This window comes from Cupressus sempervirens, chromosome 4, assembly GCF_028749045.1.
Source record: "Cupressus sempervirens isolate cs-2001-9-10 chromosome 4, ASM2874904v1, whole genome shotgun sequence".
In the NCBI taxonomy this organism is placed as follows: domain Eukaryota; kingdom Viridiplantae; phylum Streptophyta; class Pinopsida; order Cupressales; family Cupressaceae; genus Cupressus; species Cupressus sempervirens.
Window position 1 is genome coordinate 883,303,971 of NC_143121.1, and position 23,189 is coordinate 883,327,159.

The 23,189-nt window shown below is 37.0% G+C and overlaps 1 protein-coding gene and 1 pseudogene across 2 annotated transcripts in view; one reads left to right on the top strand and one right to left on the bottom strand.

Moving 5' to 3' along the window:
- LOC149564219 (uncharacterized) overlaps window positions 1-23,189 on the top strand; it is a 79,995-nt gene that overhangs the window by 22,140 nt on the left and 34,666 nt on the right. Inside the window, exon 2 of one of the 2 annotated variants that reach the window (XM_089827291.1) lies at window positions 3,364-3,522. The exons of the other annotated variant lie outside the window; for it this stretch is intronic. Within the exon in view, the coding sequence (XP_089683417.1) occupies window positions 3,364-3,522 (159 nt within the window). The remainder of the gene's footprint in view (window positions 1-3,363; window positions 3,523-23,189) is intronic. 2 annotated transcript variants of the gene reach the window in all.
- LOC149564220 (cis-zeatin O-glucosyltransferase 2-like) lies at window positions 17,922-19,067 on the bottom strand (annotated as a pseudogene).

Sequence of the window (23,189 nt, forward strand, 5' to 3'; positions counted from 1 at the left end):
TCTCTCACCAACCAGTACTCGTCGAGCCAACAAACTTTCGCCTTGCTGAGGTTGACTGTCTTGAATTACAACCTCATTTACAATAGTAGTTGTCCTACCAATCAAACATTCAAAAGATCTATGCCCTTCTTTCCCACATCTGGGACAATTACCTCTAAACTCACCTCTACTTGTCCTCCTTTTCTGATCAATAGGTTTTGGTTCACCTTCAACACTCGGTTTAGCTTGTGCCAAGCTATCTTGCTTCTCCTTCCCTCTAGCATTACCTTGACTTTTCCTTTTCAACTTATCCTCTGCCTTCAGGGCAATACTAATAAGCATCCTCAATTGATGAAATATTCAACATACCAATCTCATCCTGGATATTGAATCTCAAATCATTAATGTACCGAGCTACCTTTTCCTTTGACAATTCTCTATGACTAGACTGAATAGTCAACTTGTAGAATTCCTCGGTATAATCTTTTACAGTCATTTCTTTCTGTTTCAAATTTTGTAACCTTTTAAACAACTCAAGTTCATAATCAGCAGGAATGAACTTAGCTTTCAACTTAGTCACCATCAATCTCCATCTAGAGATCTTCATTTGACCTTCCTTTTCTTTGTCTTTTTGCAATTCTTTCCACCAAAGAGCAGCATGTCTTTTCAACTTAGTTTGTGCCAACCTCACTCTGAGTGGATCCTCAATATCCTCAAGCTCAAAGTAGTCTTCCAATTCACCAATCCAATCAATCAGATCTTCAAGATTCAAAGTACTTGAGAAATTAGAAACCTCCATCTTATGCTTCAGCTTCAACTGAGATCTAGGTGTAGCAAACTGACCAACCCTAGTTCCAATAGGTCTCTCCACACGATCAATTCTATCCTCACCACTAGATCCAGTAGCTTCAAAGTCTTCAACCACTTCCTCATAACTACCTTCAGTACCCACATGCCTAGGTACACCACTTAAAGCACTTAATTTCAGCGATCATGTCACTCTTCATCAATGAAATCTTAGATCTGAACTTTTCTCTAATCTTCTCTGAGACCCTTTCTTCCACGACATCACTAAGATCATCAATTGCCCTAGGGTCCAATCTTCTTGGATGCATTTTCCAAAATTTTTGCAAATCCTAAGCAATAGATCCACCAATCCAGAAGATTAATCAGCCACAAGATCAACTTTGTACAACCCAAGATCTTGATGCAAATTGCCTCAACTTCGGCAATCTGTCTACACACACAGGAATAACCTTCGCTCTTATACCATCTAATGCAGTGCAAGGTAGGAGAATCCCCAAAGGAGATGTCCAAACCCCCCAACAAACAACCACACAGCAGAAATACAACAACAGATCAACAATAATGCAAGATCCGATACCAAATCACAACTCTTTATTCATAGATATAATTGATTACATGCAATATGCCCGCCTATAAGGCCTTCCGGGTTAGGGCCAACTACAAACAACAATTACAAAATTAGTTTTGCAAGACCCAAAAAGATCCAACTTACAAACCTAATCCCAGCTAGTCCAGATACACAACTGGATAAGAACACCAAGAAGAATCCACACTTGTACCCTTAGGTCCACCAAGCAATTCTCTGGTTTCTAAGTCATAGCCCTAGCTCTTCAAAATTCGCATCTACACTTCATCCCCTTCTCAAAGTTGGAATGATCACTACTGCCTAGAGATTCCACAAAACCCCTTACTTATACACAACTAAGCCACGAGTCGGCCCAGCTCATTACAAACTAAATTAAATCCCGTATATTAAATATATGTCGAGCCACAAGTCAGCCACAAAACAAATTAAATACCCATACATAAATCAAATGCCAAAAGTTGGCTCACAAACAACTCGGTACGAACAAAACCAAAACCAATGCTGGCACTCGGCACATACATGAACACTCGACATCCACTAGAAAACTTGGCACCGACAAGTGCACTTGGTACATGAAGGAACACTCAGTCAACACAAGATTGCTACAGTAACTCGGCATCCACTAGAGCTACAGTAACTTGGCATCCATTAGAGCTACAATAACTTGGCATGCACTAAAGCTAGAGTAACTCGGCATACACTAACCAGCTCGGCAGCAACAGAAATTTTGAAACCACTGGCACCTAGCTCCAACATGCAAGATTGCAAGAAAGCCTAGGATGCTCCTGCATCACCCCATTTGCAATGGACAACATGTGTTTTTTACACAACAGTGACCTCCTTGTTAACACAGATTTGCAACTGCTGTTGCACTGTGGGGTCATCCCCAATTTATCTCTTTTTGATGACAATTTGCTTATGGGAAAAAAGGCTAATGACCACAAATTTACTTATATGTGAGAAGGGGACATTGCATATGATTTGATTGGGAAGAGTGATCGTAATTGCAAATTCATCTTTGAATTCTCTTCGACTCAATTTTCTAGGTAAAACTTATTTTGTTTAGCCAGTGCTTGGTGATTTGCTTATATTAATGTACTATATTGCTTGGCCAAGCCTTCTTGCTTTTTCCCAAGTCAATTTTGAACAATTCTTTATATTGAAGTTTATGCAAATTCAATTCAATCTCATTTGATTTAAGGCTGCACAAGACTTGTCCATCCATGGATCTGATCTCTTTCTTTTTAGGATCATAATGTTTTACACAAGCTAGAAAAAATTCTAGACTTTGTACTGTGAGTATGAAAGCCTCTGCTTGAACAAAGCCACTATCCACCAATTTCTTTACCACTTTTTGTATTTCCACCTTTGGTTTAGCAGTAATGCAGACCATTTCCAATCAATTAATTTTTGTTATACCTATAATGTTTTTCTTCTTGTTTATTTCATTTTATTCTCATTTTGCTCCATTGTGTTTCGTGATCTTGGTTTTTTAACCCACAAGAATTTGTCTTTCCCATTTCCATTGATTATTGTTTTTCACTTTGCAATTTAGTTTCAGTATATCTTTTCATCATTTCACTTGTTTTTTAATTTTTCACATATTTGCCAAATTTCTTGGTTAAATCCAAAATATTTAACTTTACCTTGTACCTACCCATAACCATTTCCATACCAAAAACTCAAAATTTCTCTTTTGAAAAATATTTATCTTCTCATTTTCCAACATCAAGCCTTCTTATCAACCTAAATCTTCAATCCAACCAATATTTTTTTCACCATCTTTATGATGGTTCATGTAGAGTGAATAAAATGTTGATGCAAACAAAACACACAGTTGACTATAGAAGCATTTCAGTCAAGTCAGGGTTATTTAATTTTATGTTGTAGGAACAAATTGATAATATTTTTTTCTATCTATTGATCTATTGTATTGAGTTTTATGTTTAAACCATAATGTTCTTTTAAATATTAAATGTGTATATTTGCAGAGACAGAGGGAATTTACGAATGACATAGCTAAGATAAGGGCCATTGTGGCTGGTTTGGAAGCAGATGCACTGTATTTAAGGTCTGACCTCACCCGGCTTTTCAAAATGGCTGCCACCGAGGCTAGACACTCTCATTCTCTATCTCGAACTCTCAGAGTGGTGATTATCTTGTTGCCTACTGCTGATCTTGTTTTCATCACGTATCAACAATAAAACTAAAATTCAACATATCAGATTTTCTGCTTGTAATGTCGAGTTTGAAATTACTTCAGATTTCTCTAACATATTTCAAGATTTCATCTAATACTGAACGAAAGCTTTGCAGATTCTGATCTCAATCACATGACTTATTCTTTTAGAAGCTTTAGTCCTTGGATAATAAAATAATCTAGTTCCTTAGAGTTAACCATTTTAAAATTCTTATGTGTTTGTTTTGTTTACAGTTATTCATTGCTTAATGTTTAGTTATTTTTAGTTATTCTCACCCAAGTACTTATAAATGCAATAGGAGGTACTCTCTTAGTTATGTTTGATGTCAGTATAATTTCTTCTCTTTCTAGAATCATGTTTAAACCGTCATTTGCTTGTTAAATGTTGGGACAGGGATTATCCTAGATACCAGTCAGTTGACCCAGGATTCTATCCTGCATTTCTGCACAAACCACATTTGATGATCTTTGATGTTCTGTTATTGAATCTAGGAGTATACCTCTAGTATGCTGGAAGTTTATTTGAATATTTCTTAAAATCTTTTCGTGTTGGAAGATTCTATAAGATTGGAAACTTCTGAGAATGTTTGTTGTAATTTCCTTCTAGTTTCTTGAAGTTTCCAGAAATTTACTTTATTGATTGCAGCTTTCTAATTTCAGAAGACGGCAATATAGTTGAAAAACTCGGACTCAACAATAACTTGGCAAGCCTATTTTATTTTAAAACTCAGGACTCCTGGAAACATGAGGAAAAACATGGCAATAACTCGACAACATTATCGAATATTTGAGAAACTTTTTGATTAAAAATATTCTTCAAAAACACACATTCACTTAAACTTTAAAACAAATGTCCTTAATTTTTTATTGTATTGGGACACATTTTACTATAATAGTATTTAATTTCATATTGATGAATAGTAACCATTTCTATTGGGATCATCCTTTAGGAGTCAAATGGGCAAAGCTTGGAGTGTTAGAAAAAACACACAAACAATGCCCGAGAATAGAGACATTGGAAGAACCCATAGAACAAACAACAAATATAAAGTTGCTAAGCATCTATAGTAGTGGCTGTGGGTGGTAGAGGCAGGCTAAGTCACAGGGTTCGCCAAATTTTCGGCTTGAGGTTTGGCATTCGGCGAACCCATAAAAATGAAAAAAATCCGCTAAATTCGTCATTAAATTCTTACGGAGTTGTTTTTTGGATTTCTGAAGCAGAAAAACTTATTAAATAATGCCCTTCATTTGCTGAAAATGCATCCAATCATATCTAAAGCTCGGCTAGGGAAAAAATGCATTGGGAATAAGATTGTCTGAATATCTAGTCATGTCTGAAGCTCGCGTCGCCTTTGTCTGCTCCAGCCTCCTGTCATTCACCTCTTCTTCACTTTGTTAATCATTTACTCTCCATTTAGAAAATCTTTGTGTACACTTTCAGTCGCCTGTGCTTCCATTTTCGCCGACGGACATTTTCTTCAGCGATGAGCATTTTTTATTTACTTGTTTAGGTTTGAACATTTATTAATAAGGCTATAAATTTATAATAATAATAATAACTGTTATTTTTAATATTAGGTTTCAATGTGTTATAAGATTATAACAATAAATGCTATTTTTATTATTGTAAATATTTGTATCACTATGTAGTTATCGTAGGGAAACATTTATATTTAATGTATATTTATTTATTTAGTATCAGTGAAATGTTAATATTTTGTATGTATTATATTTATTTATGATTATTAATAATTATTACAATATTTTTTATTATTATTTTAATTTTTTAATATTCACAATTTTATTTTATTAGTAAAAATTAAATAGAACCATTATTATTTTTTATTATAATTTTGTTTATTAGCAAACTAAAGTAAAAAAATCATATCATACTTTACAGTCGTCTTCACAAAGTTATAGACCCTCTCATAACTAGGAATCAAGATCATATTATTTATATATTTTTCAAAAATTATATAAGGCAAATTTATTGTCGAATTTTTTCCATTTTTTTTTTGCCTTGCTGAACTTTAGCCGAACTTCATAGTTGTCGAACTCGAATTTGAATTCGAACCTTGTGACTTAGGAGGTAGGTATCTATCATCCTTAGGACCCCATACATCAATGGGGTAGGAGTTGGCGTTTGGGAGGGACTACCATTCTTTTGTAGCAATATCCTGCTTTTCCTTATCCTAATCCTTGTGGGAGTGCAAGATTTCCCAAGCTAATTTTGGGAACCACTTGGATGAACTAGGCCATCCGTTGTCATTGCCGAAAGCCCACTAGCTATTATCACCATCGATGGACAAATTGATACCTATTGAACTTAGTTAGAGGCAAAGCACCCTCATGGCAAATGTAATGTCCCTTTACTGATTTTTTTATGATATTTCCAGCCTCAAATCAGAACTTTAAAATCAAACAACCAATATTACAAAGATCTGCCAATTTCCCAATAAAACCCAAATCGGGTATGTCCAAATTAGTGCCAAAAACTTCACAACTTCACAAATTATTAATAAATCTGAAAATGGACATTTTTACAAAAATTTCAGCAGCATGAAAGCCTACAAAATGACATTTCCAGATTTGTATAGCCTTTACACAACAGCTCACAAATGTAGGGCAAAACTATGCTCAATCGGGCTCCCGAAATTAACACAAAAATGCCCGGAAACACCACAAAACACTCATAAACTATCTCAGAAGTTTAATCACTACCCAATACATATATTCAGCTCTATTTTAACATCATAAAGTCTGAAATACAGCAGCAAACCAAACTGATATGAAACACTCAACTGAAAACCCAAACTCAAACCAAAAACAACCCCGAAAACACCCAAATCGGCACTATTCAGCACAAAGGCAAACTCTGTATGAGCATGCACATGGAATGGCTTCAAACTCCCATCCTTAGCCTTCCTAGAAACCTGCAAACTCCCGTTCTTGGGTTTCCTTCTCCACAGGTTTGGCAGCCTCTGAAGAACAACAAGAAAATTAGCAAGAATCAAGATGTAGAATGAGCCCAAAATGCCTCTAAACCCTTTTTAAAGAGGGCATAACCCTAACTCACGTCCAAGAGTGGTTAATAAAATATAATTTAATAATAATTTTTATTTATTAGTCCATTGGTTTCCAAAGATTAGCCTCTTTTTCTGAAATTTCACCTTTTTGGAGCCTGCCTGCCTTAACAAAGTTTATTTTTTTTTAATTATTTGAATAGGGGACATGAAAGCAAAGATGTGGGCACCACTTTTTGAAGTCATTGGCACCTTCAGATTGGCACTAGGGAGCCTGAGATTGTGGGCAAAGATTGATAACAGGAAGCAAAAGCATTTGAATGCACTATTGCAGTCGTACACAGAGCATTTCCCAAATTCTTCAGAAGCTCTTGAAGGTGGGCCAATTCCAGCACAACCTTGTTGGATTCAACTTGTATTTGAAGCATCACATTATTCTATTTATGCACTGCAGTAAAATGGAAAACATGAACAACAATTAAGTTATGAGAACAAAATGTCTTTTCACAATGCAAAGAGGATTTCCACCCTAAAAGCATGCTAGATCTTGGTAAATTTGAAGGTGATGTAAGGCCGATCCCCTAAAAGGACCATACACCAAGGAAGAGGCTTCTAGTCAAAATGACCAAGAGAAATCTTGAATCCAACTCCACAAGTTTTGGGGTTAACAGTAAAACTAGAAGAGGCATGTGAGCATTTGTAGCAGCCCATGAAAAGGGCAATGTGGATTTGGAATACCCATATGCCTTAGGGGAGAGCTCATAGGAAAGCCTTTTAAAGTAATACATTAGGCAAAATGGTTGAGCTTGGGCTTGACAATAGCAAAGCAAATATTTTGGAACCTATAATGCAAAACGGCTTGAGAGGACTATAAATGCCACCAAAGATTCAAAGCTATTCTATGGGTAGATGTTGGGAGAGCTAGCTGTATCCCATTTGAGGTTTATATCCACAAAAAGAGGTATTGGGGAACCAATGTAAGTTTTTCCACTACGGCTTTACATAGCAGGTGGCAAGTTTGTGTAGCATATTCAGAGGCAAAGAAAATAGGATTATGTCGAACATTTGTTGATCTAGCCAAGTTCAAACTAAGCCAACAAGGGTGCCTTCAATATAAAGGGAATCTTTCATTATTGGAAGGGTTTGAAGGCTAGTCCTTATAGGAAGGTCTGTCGACTAGATAGATTGAAGAAATGGAATGTTGGAGAAGAACTTAAAGGATTTGAGCAATACAAATCCACAAAGCCCGAAGAATACCTACATGCAAGAACCTATCACAGAGAAGAAAAAGCAAAGAAGAGGCAAGGGTTTTGCTCTAAAAATATGCAAACTATATTATTAGAAATGAATAGAACGAATGATAATTACAAAAGATCAATCCTTATAGAAGGAGATCGAAAACCTAAAAGGGAAACCCTAAGAGGTAAATGACATTTAATAATTACTAATTAATTATTAAATGGCAATGCAAAGTGCATAAAGTGAAATCTTAAGAAGGGAGTAAAGGTAATTTAATAAATTAAAGTAAACTAACACTTTACTCCAACCCCCCCCTTAAGATGAGCAACAATGCAGCTACAAACAATGCAGAAAGAGCAAGGAAACTACAATGCAATGCTGAAAGCAAACTTGGGTCCTAACAATAAGGTCTGATGAGGTACCCAATCACAACCAAATCTCTATGAAACGAAGAAATTGAGAAAACCCTATGGAAAAAACTCTACTCCAAAAAGAGATAGCAAAAAAAGAAGGAAGGACTCATCACTGAGACTCCCCAAGGACAATGTCTTTCACCCCAAGCATAGAACACATCTGAAGATACCACGAGGATGCAAAAGGTTTAGCAAAGATGTCTGCAACCTGCTCAACAGTGGGAATGTACTCCAAGCTCAAAGCACCATCCTGAATCAGATGCCTAATGAAGTGCATGTGAAGCTCAATGTGCTTGGTCCGCTGATGCTCAACTGAGTTGTAGGAAATGTGTATAGCACTCTAATTGTCACACCAAAGAAAGGTGGGACTATCAGGAGGAAATCCAAACTCTGTCATCAATTGTCGAAGCCACAAAACCTCATGACTAGCTAGCACAGCTGCCTTGCACTTTGCCTTTATAGATGATAATGCGTGAGCATGTTGCTTCTTGCAAGTCGATGTGATAGGACCAAAACCAAGACAAAAGACAAATCCAAAAGTAGATTTGTGATCATCAATATCACCAGCCCAATCTGAGTTTGTGTAACCAACAATGTGAGGATCCCCTGATGTATGTGAATGCCATAACATGTAGTACCCTGAATATACCTCAAGATACGTTTGGAAGCTCGCTAATGACTCTCATGTGGATCATGGGTGAATCGAGAGACAGAGTCCAAACACAAAGGAAATATTAGGATGTGTGTGTGTCAGGTACAACAAACTACCCACAAGCTGTCTGTATAAAGTTGAATCCATTGTAGGAGTAGTGCAAGTGGTAGATAAAACAACACCTGACTGAAAAGGTGTGGGAGCAGGCTTGTAATCAAATATGTTGAATCTCTGAAGCATATCAGGAGCATAGTTTTGCTGGAGTATGACTATCTCATCCAAAGATTGAAGAACTTTTAGGCCCAAAAAATAGTGCAGAAGTCCAAGGTCTGTCATCTTAAACTGCTCTCTCAAGGCTTGCTGAACACTTTGTATCATGGAAATTGAGCTACCTGTAATGATAAGATCATGTACATAAAGCACAAGTATCAATAAGTCAACCCCATGACGCTGAATGTAAACTGTAGGATTGAAATGACACTGAGTGAATTGTGAAGCAAGCAAGAAGGAATCCATCTTCTCATACCAAGCCCAAGGGGCTTGTTTGAGACCATATAAAGACCTCTGAAGCCTGCATATCAATGAAGAGTCCTGCACAAAACCATGAGGCTGCTCCATATAGATCTCCTCATGAAGGTCTCCATGCAAAAAGGCACTCTTTATATCCATTTGGAAAATTGTCCATCCCTGTGAAGCTGCAAGAGAGAGTACAAGGCGAATAGAATTCATCTTGGCAACAGGGGCAAAGGTCTCGAAGTGATTAATACCTTTAACCTGTGAAAAATCCTTTGCAACAAGACATGCCTTGTACCTGTCAATAGAACCATTTGCAACATACTTGGTACGGTACACTCACTGACACCGAACCAACTTTCTTCCTTTCAGAGGAGGACAAAGATCCCATGTATGGTTCTTCATCAAAGAAGAGTACTCATCTATAGCCTTATCTCACTCTAAGTGTCCCATCACCTGTGAAAAACTCTGTGGATCATCTGAAATGGCATGACTCAAGAGGCCAGTATCTGCAGTTTGAGCACGAGTACAACGAGAATTTGTAGGATCACCTGCCAGAGGTCTTGTTGCATCAATAGTATCACGAGCCCACTTGTGCACTCGTGGAACAATAGGTGGAGGTGGTGAAGGGGGATCAATATCAAGGTCTTCCTCAGAGGATGCATAATTTTGTGGAGTGGAGGAAGTACAGGGTAGTGAGGAAGAAGCTGGTGATGGTGGTTTCATTTGAGGATAATGCTCATCAAATTGAACATCTCGCTGAAACAAGACATCTCTGGAATGAGGATCAAAAAACTTGTACACCTTCACATCCTCATAGTAGCCAACAAAGATGAGTGGTCAACTCTTCTTCCCCATGGCTCTTCGTTGAGCATCTGGAATAAATGCCCAAGCCTCACTACCAAAAAAGCGAAAAGTAGAAACATCGGGCTTGACATTAGTCCAAGTCTCCTCAGGAGTCAAGTGTCACAATGCCTTGTGAGGCATCCGATTTTGGATATAATTGGCATAATTGATAGCCTCATCCCAAAATGAAGAACTCATAGCTTGAGATTTCTCCCGTAATGTCCTTCTCTCGTAATGTCCTGTTCCCTCTCTCTGCAACCTATTCTGCTGAGGGGAGTGGGGAACTATAAACTGATTCTGTAAACCATGCTCAGCGCAAAAATCTCTGAAAGACTGATTCACATATTCCCCCCATTGTCAGTGCGTATATGCTTGACAGTAAGACCAGATTGCTTCTCCACAAATGTTTTAAAGATTCAAAATGAATCAAAGACATCAGATTTGTATTTCAAAAAGTACACCCATGTGCGTCTAGAGAAGTCATCTATGAAGGTGAGCACATATCGAGCACCTGAAAAAGATAGAGTGGGAAATGACATAAGATCACTGTGTATCAACTCCAATGGTGCCTTAGCATGTGTGTATCTACCTACTAGAAATGGATCTCTGTGATGTTTGCCAAATGCACAACCTTGACACACACCGTGAGTACTAGAGATCTGAGGTAACCCAATAACTAGCTCCTGTGTACTCATCTGTTGTAGATATCTGTAGTTGACATGGCCAAAATGCTCATGCCAAAGTTTGCTCACTATGTCTGCATGAGCAATGAGAGAAATACCTGTAGAATCGGAGCTCTCAAAGCTATCAAACTAATATAAGTGAGATTGAAGATCAACACTCCCAGTAGCAACAACCAAGTCAGGATCATGGAGGTCTCGAATAACCACCTCATGTGGTGAGAACTCAACTATCTTCTGAGAGCCTGAATGACAAATTTGAAAGACAAAGAGGATGTTCGTAGAAATGGCAGGAACCAAGAGAACATCCTATAATGAACCACCTTCTAGAGAGATAGTTCCTAAACTTGTGACTGAAAGTTGTGTAGAATCACCAATTGCAATCTGTGTAGTAACACTCTGAGCAAGGGAGGTAACCAAATTAGGTGAGTCATATGGTGTGAAGCTTTGGAATCAAGAATCCAAGTAGGTGTAGAAGACAATGCTCATGCAGAAAGAGCATGTCCTTTTCTTGAAGGAGGAGGTGGTGGCTTCGGAGAAGCAATACTGTGCTGCTGCATGGCCTCCTCTAAAGCATCAAGACATTCCCAACACTTGGAAACTGGATGTCCTTCCTTGCCACAAAAATTGCAAGGATCACTTGTGTACTTCTTAGTTTTGGAGGAAGACTCACTAGACTTAAAAGATTTACCCTTCCAAGAGGGTTTCCGAGCATTTGATTTAGGAGTAGGCTTGGAGGAACTCGCATTGCCTGCTGAATCTGACTTGTGCTTCGGTATCTGCTTCGACTTCCCTGTAGATGTTTGAGCAACCAATGCCTGTGTCTTTGAACCGGTGATAGTATCCAACTGTGTAAGTTTGGACTTCTCTCTAGTCAAGCGATCACAAAAGACCACAAAAGTGGGCACAACAAATCTGGGACCTAAGGCATCCATAGTGGAATGGAAGGTAGAAGAGAAAATTTGAAAGTTTCCTCGAAGCTTGGAGAGAATCAGGTAGATGCACTCCTTATCGGTCTTCTCTTTCCCGCATCCCTGTAACAAAGTCCTCTACTATTTGAACCTAATAAGAAAGTCCTCAATAGAGGGAAAAGCATCGGGTACAAGAGAAGCAAGCTTTGCCTCAATCTGAAGTGCTCTAAACTCGTTGATGGTGCCAAACAAGTCTTTAAACTTGTCCCACATTTCTTGAGTGGAACACTCATCAAGATGAAATTGTAAGCTATCTGAAACACTCGAAGAAATCAGACCCATGGCTTATCCATTTTATTCATGTGTTGCAAAGTCTCGTATTGACTCTGAAAAATTGGTTGTACTGTATCTAGACAAGACCACAAACCCTTTGAACGGAGAAGTTGCTGCATATGGGATTTCCATGTATGATAGTTGTGTACGTTTAGAAGTACTAGACAAGAAGAGTTCTCGGCAATTGTTTTTAAAAGGGTTTTTGAAGTTTCTTGATATGCTGATATTATAACAGAAAGTAATATAGAAACACCCCCTTACAATGCAAAAAACCAAACCCCAGCTTGCAGAAGGAATGCGTATTCGAGAAAAGAGCAAAAAAGCTTCAGATGTGAATCACAAATACTTGGTATAAAATACTGATAAAATGACAGAGAACCTGGAAAGTGCTCGAGAAGAGCTTTACGACACTTTTTTCCGGATCGGAAAATGGAGCTATAACAAACAAGTTATGCCCCCCGAAAGATGGAAGACATCAACTAGATTTCAAGCGCAAAAATCGGTACCAAATTGGAAAAAAATTTAAAAAATACTTGCACCATTGTCTTCATCTTTGAATCATCTTTCCGACGCTTTTTTCAAATTGAAAAAAAGACCCCCTATTGCGCAAGATATCTCCAAAAAACTGTCAGGGCCCTCAGAATGAGGAAAAAAAATTGCAAAGCCCTTAAAATTTTTTTGGGGGCTAAAACAAATGGCCCTTGGCCCCCAGATGATTGTGGGCGGGCGGGGTAGCACTGAAAAGCTTGGTGGCGGAGTCACTGACGGAGGTTGACTGGGAGCGGAGTGCTAGCGGCTCTGTGGTGGCGCTCAATGGGGTGGCTGAAGGTGGAGCGCGGGTGGTTGGGTGATGGCTGCTTCGCTTTAGTAGTTGTGTGGTGATTTTTTCACTGCATGCATTTTTTTGTATGCTTTTTCTCGATTTGCATGCCAGAGACCGTACGACCTTGATATGCAATTTTTTTTGCCTCCCAGGTCAATGTTGTCCAAAATCGACAAACTTTATATGAAAATAGGGGTTTTAACACCTTCTGAATCCAATCGTAAGGTCTATTTGGCCTCAAAGTGCTCCGAAAATTAGAGACCCTCCTTTTTTCATAGAAAATACTCGAAAAACACTAGATTTGTTTTGTCAAATCCTCGTTTTTCCATTTCTTCAAATACTGAACAAGCTACAACAGATCCGACTTTGATACCATGAAGGATTTGAGCAATACAAATCCACAAAGCTCGAAGAATACCTGCATGCAAGGACCTGTCACAAAGAAGAAAAAGCAAAGAAGAGGCAAGGGTTTTGCTCTAAAAATATGCAAACTGTATTATCAGAAATGAATAGAATGAATGATAATTACAAAAGATCAATCCTTATAGAAGGAGATCGAAAACCTAAAAGAGAAACCCTAAGATGTAAATGACATTTGAGAAACAATATAACTCCCTTGCAATTTTGTCAAAAACATGATAGTCAATAAACGATGCTCATAAAAAGTCTCTCATTAGTTTCTTGAGCATACTATAAGAAGCTTTTGATTTAACCTAATAAGGCAAATAGTAAAAACGGGTGGCCCCAAGAATTTTAGAGCAAACCCAAAATTTACCCACCAAAGAGAGCAGCTTAATTATATGGCAAGCCAACTTTTTCTTGATTTGAGTGAGGTCCTCATTCCAAAGGTCCATTGGAGAGCCTTCGAAAGCAAAAAGGATACCCAAAAATCACAAGATCTCACTTTGAACTTTCCACTTCCACCCATACTAGAGCATCCAGGGTGGAGTTAGGAGAAAGGATTGTCCGTAGCACTGGGATTTGTCCTATTGAATCGTTGATCCAAAAGCCAAATTGATGGTATTAAAGCACCCAAAGTGCCTTTTGGACTTTGTGCTCATCTTTAATGAGAGTGAGAAGAGAGTCATTTGCAAAATGGCCATGGAAAAGTTGTGAAGGTGAATTAGGTAGGGAAATTCACCTGAACTGCCCAAGAAATAGAGTTTGCCAACAAATACCCAAAGCCTTAAATAGCCATAACGTATAATGAAGGAGCCAAAGGACAACCTTGGTGAATAGATCATTACAGTCCGAAGGCTGAGTGATGATTACTCACGGTGATGCACTTAGAGGCATCCCCTAATAAACACGGACCGAAATCAAGAGCACTCAACTTGGCTAGAATGAATTGCCACTCAGTCTAGTTGTAGGCTTTGGAAAAGTCTATTTTGACAAAGATGCCACTTCATTTGGAATTACTTGCTCATTCTAAATTTTCCCACAACACAATGATTTTATCGAGAAAGCCTTTTAGAATTTACAAGGAAAACCATTACATTCAAGGGCCTTGTCATTGGGCTTAGAGACAACTGCTTCATTAAGGTCCTCAATGGTGTGCCATTGGTCACAAAACACTTTTTGGGCTTCAGAAAGCTCAGAGGGAGCAACATTGAGACACTGACTCAAAGTCCTATCTTGCTTAGGCGAAGTTTCTTGAGTAGTGAAATCTTTTTCATAATGGCGAACAAATACCTAGAGAATGTTTGTTTGCTTAGAGAACAACATTTGACCTTGCTTGATTCTTTTGATTTCCAGTGAGACCAAAATATATTTTAAAAATAAATAATAATAATTTAAAACCTCTCTAAGGTTTCAAATCCTGAACACTCTTGAGAAAAACAAATTTTTGTAAATTTTTAGAACTATGAATATAAAAATATGATTGCTAGCTAGAATTGTATGATTATGCTTTCTCACTTGAGCTAAACTTAGGTGCTTTGTATCAACTAGAGTTTACTTTTCTAGCTTTAGTTCATTTCTAGTTTAGTTTAAATTACCTCCTATTTTATGTTGCTGTAGTTCTTCTAAATTTAGGATAAGGGCATCTCTTGCTTTCTATAAATCGAGTCATTCATTCATTGTAATTCTATCCCAGTTCATTATTTGTGTAATCAATACAAAATTTTAGGGGTTATTATAGAGCTGTAGATTCTTTGCTTGATCCCGTTCGTGTGATAGGTGTTTTGCTTGTAGATGATTCTTGGCTCCTGTGTATTTCATCAACTCCTTGATGGTATCAAGGTGCCAAATCTGACAAGTTCTTGTTTGCATGCTTGGGGGATCCAACTGTGGGTGGATATACTATGCACATTAGGGTCAAACGAAGGTTGCCATTGGGTCCAGGATGTCAAAAAACCCTAAGATTGACTGTAGTTTTAACAAAAGTTAAGCAGTTGAAATATTAGGTCAAATTGGCCAAGGGCACACAAATTGAGGCAGTATCCATTGGTAGCTGGAAAATGTGGTTACTTTGGCCCAAAACACACAACTATTGCACCGAGAAGGCCCAAAGAGCCGTAAATCAACTGTCGAATGGGCAAAATCTGGCATTTTCAAATTCAGGCGAAGATTTTCTTGGACAACACAAGCTGGGTAAGCATAGTGCTTACAGTCTGTACTCTGTCAATAATGTCCAATCAGCGGTTCCATAGTGAAGGCAAAAGCTTTTGTTAAAAATTTACAAAATTTATGAAATTTTTGTAAAAGAGAAAGGAGGAGATGCCATTTATTTTATACACAGGTCTATACAAGTATGGGATTTGCAGCAATACTTTGTGCATGATCAGGGTGATTTTGCCACTATATTTAGCAGCACCCTCAAATTTGGAGCACCCCACTAAATCTAGTAGCAGAATCTTAAAGATTCCAATAATATTCCTACCTCAAGATCTTGCAGAATATTCTGGTCAACTGGGAGAATATACAGGCAATTAAGAGTATTTTGGCAAGAAAAGAGTATTTTAGCGTTGGAATATTTATGCTGTTCTGGCAGATGTCAATTTTTTCTTGGCGTCAATAGTTGACCAGTTTGGCTTCCTAGCCATAAAGAGCAATCGTTCATGTTATATCGAAATCATGCAAATGAGATACGGTTGGAAATTTGATTTTGGCGCTGTTCTTCTCATGACAGTGGTTTGATTAGATTCTCAACCAATTTTCCATACTATGGCTCCAAATTCAGCCATTAGTTTTGTGCTTTTGGGGCCATAACTTGAGAAAACTCCCTTTTTTTGTTTGGAATTTTCGGAAAGCTCTCGGCATCCTCTATATAGATCTCAAGTTTTTTGCAGATGTTTTATCAAGTACACAGTGGACTCTGTGAGTGTGAAATTTGCCTCTGTTCCTGCAAGCACAAACACTTCAATGAGACATTAGATCCTTTGATCAGTATTCAAAAGCAAACATAATAAAAGAAAACCGAAGAAGAGTATCTCATTGCTTTCTAATCATTAAGAGTTTGATCTATTTGTTACTATGCTGTGCGGATTGTACATAGATCAGTGACTAGACATCTATGAAATGAAAGATTTGAGCAAATATGCATACACATGAACGCAACTTGAAGAATGGATAAGCCAAGCAAAAATGAATAATTGATGCAAGAAGATAGAAGAAATGATCTAGATGCAAACTAGCAGCATGATGTTACTCAAATGTTCTAGATCAGAAGTGACTTGATGAGAGCTGATCATATAGATTTCCTCTTGGAGGGAAAGATTTTGTTACATCCCAAATTTTGCCCTAACTATTAAAACTGATTATAGCCGTTGTTATAACATGTAAAAATGAGTTAGTTAATTATAGCCGTTGTTTATTCCTTCATGATCATGTGAAGTTAAGTTAGTTAATTATAGCCGTTGTATCGATTTAATTATCATATGAAAGTGAGTTAATTATAGCCGTTGTATCAATTTATTCATGATCATGTGAAATTGAGTTAGTTAATTATAGCCATTGTATTGATTTAATTATCATATGAAAGTGAGTTAGTTAATTGTCGCCGTTGTATCAATCTATTCATGATCATGTGAAATTGAGTTAGTTAATTATAGCCATTGTACATATATGATGAACATGTAAAGTTAGTTATTCTGACATTGATGAAATCCCTAACGGTCACTTGATGATTTTGAATTAGCAATTTATAAATCTTGAATTGATGTCTTTGCAAGAATGTTGTTTTGAATGATTATAGGATGAAGACCGAAGAGAGAGGGGAAGCATTGTGAAACGGGGTCATCGGAAGGGGATGGTCGAATAGTCCAGTCATCAGAATTGACAAGTTTGACCTAAAACCATTTTGGCAAAGTTACTAGGACTTGGCAACATATTTCATGGTGGAACCGCATGAGCTATAAATTGGAACATTATAATAAAACAATGTAAAATAAACATAAAGTCTTACCTTTAAAGAATTATCAAATATTAATATTAACTAGCAATCGCACCTTAGTGTGCAATAGGTACGCCGTATTTTGGTGTAAAATTTGTTCTTAACTAACAAAAATGAAACATTTTATTTGTTCTTCTCAGTCTCCATCTCCACACATCTTTCTAACCCCTTACTCTCTCATTCTCTTCCCTCTACACCACTCCCTCTATATTTTCCCTCTCTCTCTCTCTCTCTATCTCTCTCCATTTTCATCTTTCTTTGTCTCTCACTCTCATTCTTTCCTTGTGTCTCCTTTACAAATATTTTCTATATCTTCAACACAAGGAGAAATCAAATCCTGACTATTATTCAATATATATTCTTAATTCTAAAACAAACCGGAACGACCTAGTTTTGCCCGGAAGCTCAACACCAAATTTCCAATTTACTTTCTATTTTGCTTCTAAAAACTAAACAATAATATACAAAACGAATCCGTCAAAACAAAGAAGCTGAATTTTCTATAAAAGAAGAGATGATCTGTGGCACTAAAGTAGTCATTCGGGAGTAAGAATTTGACGGAGAGAAGATGTAGTGGTAACTAGAAGGCGGCGGGTGACATTCAATCTGCGATGGCTTTGGCAGCGATGGCAGGAGCAACAGAGCCTCGTTGTATGGATTCTCGTAAGTGTGGAGTGAGTGAGACGAAAGAGATCAGGAGGAAAGTGTAGAGAAATTAGTCGGAGGGATTCATATGGGCGGTCGGTGTCAATGAAGTGTTATTATTACAAAGTGAATATAGAGAGATGGAGAAATTATGAGAGGGACATATGGATGTGTCTGTGAGAATATCATGAATGAGCTCCGTCGGGAATCATCATCACCCACAAGAAATGCTGCCCGTTGCATTCCAATCTGTCGGCCAGCTCTTGGATTTGTGTCGCCAAAAAACAAGATGTACTCCCGAACGAAACGTAGAGAATGCCAGAGCCTATGAATCTAACCACCGCTGGCAATCTCAACTGTCGTACTTCATTATTGAAGAGGTCCCACACTCCACACGGGTTTCCCGCCAAAGACGGATTCCTCTATTTCTTGCTGAATGAATTCTGATTCAGTGCACTGAATGTGTTCGTGATATATCCCTTTGCAGGCCCTACCAGAGACCTCCGACGCCTCTAGCTATTTATAAACTTTCAGGGGACGGAACTGTTGTCTGATCAGGTGTTCGCAACATCCAGAGGATGAATTAAGCACCAGTGGGTCTGAAGACATAGGCAGGGATTGAGTACTTGGCAGCCAGATTCTGAACCCATCCCATAGCCGGGTCGTGGACTAGAACCACTCTATAACTCTTCCCGGAGAAGATTTTGTGCGTTAGCTGATCAACATGAGGGCCTAGCTGATCCTCCAGGGATTCAAACAGAGGAATCAAATGAAGCGGAAACAGATTAGGGCTGTGAGCATCGATATCTCCAGGTGAGAGATTGGGCACGAGCAGCTCCTTGAAGCGAATATTGAAGTTGTGAAGCTCCCATCCCTCAGCACGGCGATGGACTTGTTGAATTGAGGTGGCTCTGTGCGGGATCAAACAAAGCTTGCGTGAGGTGTGCTGCTGCGAAGTTATATCACATGTCGTCGGATTGTAAACGTCTATGTCAACTTTTTCAATCAACGGTTGAAAGCGTCTCAATGGCAGTCATTTGCTCTCCATGGCTGTCAACCGTTGGATGTCAAACTGAGCCTGTCAACTTCATAGAGGAAACGCCTACGGCGTAATTAATTATTATTTTACCTTCTCAAATATGATCATATGTAAATAATAATAAAATGACACCATTACATTATAATAATAATCCAATGATGTCACTCTATCATTGCGTACACATAAGCATAGTGGAGAAAATAAAACAATAATAAAATAATATTAATTTTTGAAACCTTTCATCTTCTTTCTTTCTTTTCTTTTTCTTTTAAGCCGATTTGAATAGCTTTCGAAAATAAGCTTGTAATTGATGGAAGCCGTAAAGTCTGGCTTATTCTATATTATGGATTCCTTAATTGACTATCGGCATTCTTTCGTCCTTCGAGCTTCATGTTCTTTGAGCATTTTAACTCCTTGCTGTTAATGGTTTAGTGTCAGAAGAAGCAAAACATGGATTATTTGATATACTGATCTAAGCGTATGAATAAATTAAATTACTGTTGATTATATCAACTACATATATATATATATATATATATATATATATATATATATATATATATATATATATATATATATATATATATGCTTATGTACGTGTAGTATCATGAAGTTGATTATCGGTAGTCATTTAATATATTGTGATCAAGTTTCATTTGTTATCAGCAGCCTTTTATATATTGTGATTGGGCTCCTCACTGTTATCGGCAAATATATTAGATATATTATCGTGCCTCATTTTGTTTGTCAGAATTATAATTAATCAAGGCAGTTATTATTGTTATGAAACATGCCTACGAAGAGGCATGCCTCTACGTGGCCTTTGGGCCACGAAGAGACATGACTCTTTGGAGACATGTGCTTTGCCCTCTTTTATATATGCCCTCTGATCGCAGTGAAAAGTAATCAATCTACGGCATTCTAGTACCTGTGATCAGAGAAAAAGATACTTGGTTAACATTTCTTTTGCAGATATAATAACATCAAATATATATCATCTCCATTCATTTCAGTATACAGTCAAAGGAAGGCTAACTGTGATCGCTGGTAAAGTTATAAAGGAGGAAATACTTTCAAGACTATTCAAGTAAGAAATTCTTTGCAGTTATTAATTTTGTAATTGTTTTATCTATCAAAGATCCATAAAATTTAACATGGTATCGAAGCTATACTGATAGGAAAACTATTACAAAGTATCTATTCAATCTAAAATTTGAAAAGTTAAAAGAGAGAGTTTTTAAATCATATTATTAAAATGGTTAATCATGTAAGGATAGAAGATAGGCTAGATGGAGCATCAAATTTACCCATGCCTGAAAATGAATCAGAAAAGGTAACTTGGAAAAGACATAATAACAAAGCAATGAAGATCATTATAGGTTCAGTAAAAGATCATATTCTTCCATCTATAGCTAATCTTCAAACTGCATTTGAAATGTTCTCCTCTATTCAAAACACATTTGAAATAAACAACACTAGTAGATTATTAACTTTAAAACAAGATTTACTATATATAAAGATGAAAAATGAAGAATCTATAACTTCATATTTCTTAAGAATTATTGAATTAAAGGATCAACTCGCAACTATGAATAATCAAGTTGATGACAAGGAGCTAAGCATGATTGCTCTTAGAGGTCTTCCTCTTTCATGGGAAACCTTCATTTGAGGTTTAAGTTCATGACTTGAACTTTTGAAATTTGATCAGTTCAAGAATGAATGTACTCAAGAAGAATCTAGATTAGCTTCAAGAGGACTTATTACAAATCAAGAGGGAGACATCCAAGCACTGTATACTAAATCAAATAAGAAAAGAAAGTTTAAACATAACAAGAAGAATTCAACAAAAATTACAAATCTCACAAACAACGTGACTGGTCCAAAGTTAGATGTTTTAAATGTGACAAGATTGGTCACTCCTATTATGTATGTCCAGAGAAGCAGAAAAGTCAAGTAACATTAGCAGAAGTTAAAGATGAAAATGTTGAGAGAGTAGAAAAAGAAAATTATGCATTCTGTTTAGCTCTCTTAAGTGAATTAAATACTAACCTCAATACTTGGATCATAAATAGTGGAGCTTCTCATCACATCACTGGATTTAAGGATAAGTTTGAAACTTTCTCTAATCATGCATCAGAATAAGTAACCATTGGAGATAACTCCTCTTATCCTTTTAAAGAAATTGGTTCCTGTTCTATACAACTGAATTTTGGAATTACACTTCAACTCAAGAATGTTTTATATGTACCAGGAATCAAGAGAAACCTTGTCTCCATCTCCAGACTTGCTGATTAAGGATACAAAATTGCATTTCAAGCAGATAGAGTTCTATCTTGGCCCAAGAACTCAACTATTAAGAAAGCCATCTCCATTGGAGTCAGAGATGGGAGTCTTTATAAGCTTTGTAATAATCAAAGCCCTAATCTAAACTTAACCATTAGTAATGGTCAGTCAAATTCCTCTGAGATCTGGCATAGGAGACTAGGTCATCTTAATTATCGGGCTTTATCATCTATAGGGAAAATTGTAAAAGGTTTACCTAATCTGAAAATTGATCATTTAAGTATTTGTAAGGGATGTGCATTAGGCAAAAATACTAAACATTCCTTCCCTAAAAGTGATCATAAATCCAAATCCATTCTTTAACTTATTCACACAGATCTCTGTGGCCCTATGTCAGTCCCCTCTCTTAATGGGTGTCGTTTTTATATAATCTTTATTGATGATTACTCTAGGAGAACCTGGATCAATTTTCTAAAGCAAAAGGAGTCATCTGAGGTCTTATCCAAATTCAAAGAATTCAAAGCCTTAGTTGAAAACCAATTAGGTCAAAAGATCAAAACCCTAAGGTCAGATAATGGGGGTGAATACATATCTGATATTTTTAAAAACTTCTGCATTTCTGTTTGGATTAAGGAGTTTTTTGTACCTTATAATCCTCAACAGAATGTAATAGCTAAAAGAAAAAATAGATCTATAGTTGAATCAGCCAGAGCTATGTTACATGATCAAAATCTTCATTATTCATTTTGGGCTGAAGCCTCTAATACAACTGTCTACATTCAAAATTGATGCCCTCACTCCATATTAGAGAATACCACCCCAAAGGAAGTATTCACAGGCGTTAAACCAGATATAAGTCACCTGAGAATATTTGGATGTCCAGTTTATATTCACATACCAAAAGAGAAAATAATGAAATTAGAGCCTTCCGGGAAGAAGGGAATATTCATTGGATATAGTGAAACTACAAAAGGATACATGATCTACATTCCTGGGCAAAGAACAATTGAAATTAGTAGAGATGTAATATTTGAAGAAGACACAACTTTTAAAATTTCTAGTAATAGTGATGAATCCATTTCTGAAGAAGATCAACCTACAAAAATTGAGATGGAGGATGATTCTGATCTCTCTTCCAGTCTAATCATAGAGAGCCTGAAAACATCAATAATAATAAAAAGAGACCTCTCTGGGCTAAGAAAATGTTAGAAGAAAATCAAGTTGAACTAGATGAAGTAATTCAAGAAAGCAAAAGGACCAGAAACCAATCATGTTATGTTGCATTGCTATGTGAACTCATAAAATCTGAACCTACTAATGTTGAAGAAGCTCTCTCACATCAATCATGGAAGGAAGCAATAATTGAGGAATATAACTCTATATTAAAAAATGACGTATGGGATGTTGTACCAAGACGTAAGAACAAATTAGTTATCTCTTCCAAATGGTTATTCAAGATTAAACATGCATCAGATGGTAGTATTGAAAAATACAAAGTAAGATTTGTAGCTCGAGGGTTCTCTTAGAAAGAAGGCATTGACTATGAAGAAACATTTGCCCCTGTTGCCAGGTACACTTTAGTTAGAACAATCCTAGCAATTGCAGTATCCAAAGGATGGAAGGTACATTAGATGGATGTTAAAACAATATTTCTCAATGGCAAGATTGAAAAAGAAGTCTATATTGAACAACCAGAAGGGTTCAATACTTATGACAACAAAATTCATGTTTGTAAATTAAAGAAAGCACTTTATGGACTCAAACAGGCTCCTAGAGCCTGGTATGAAAGAATAGATAACCACCTATTGAAGTTAGGATATTCCA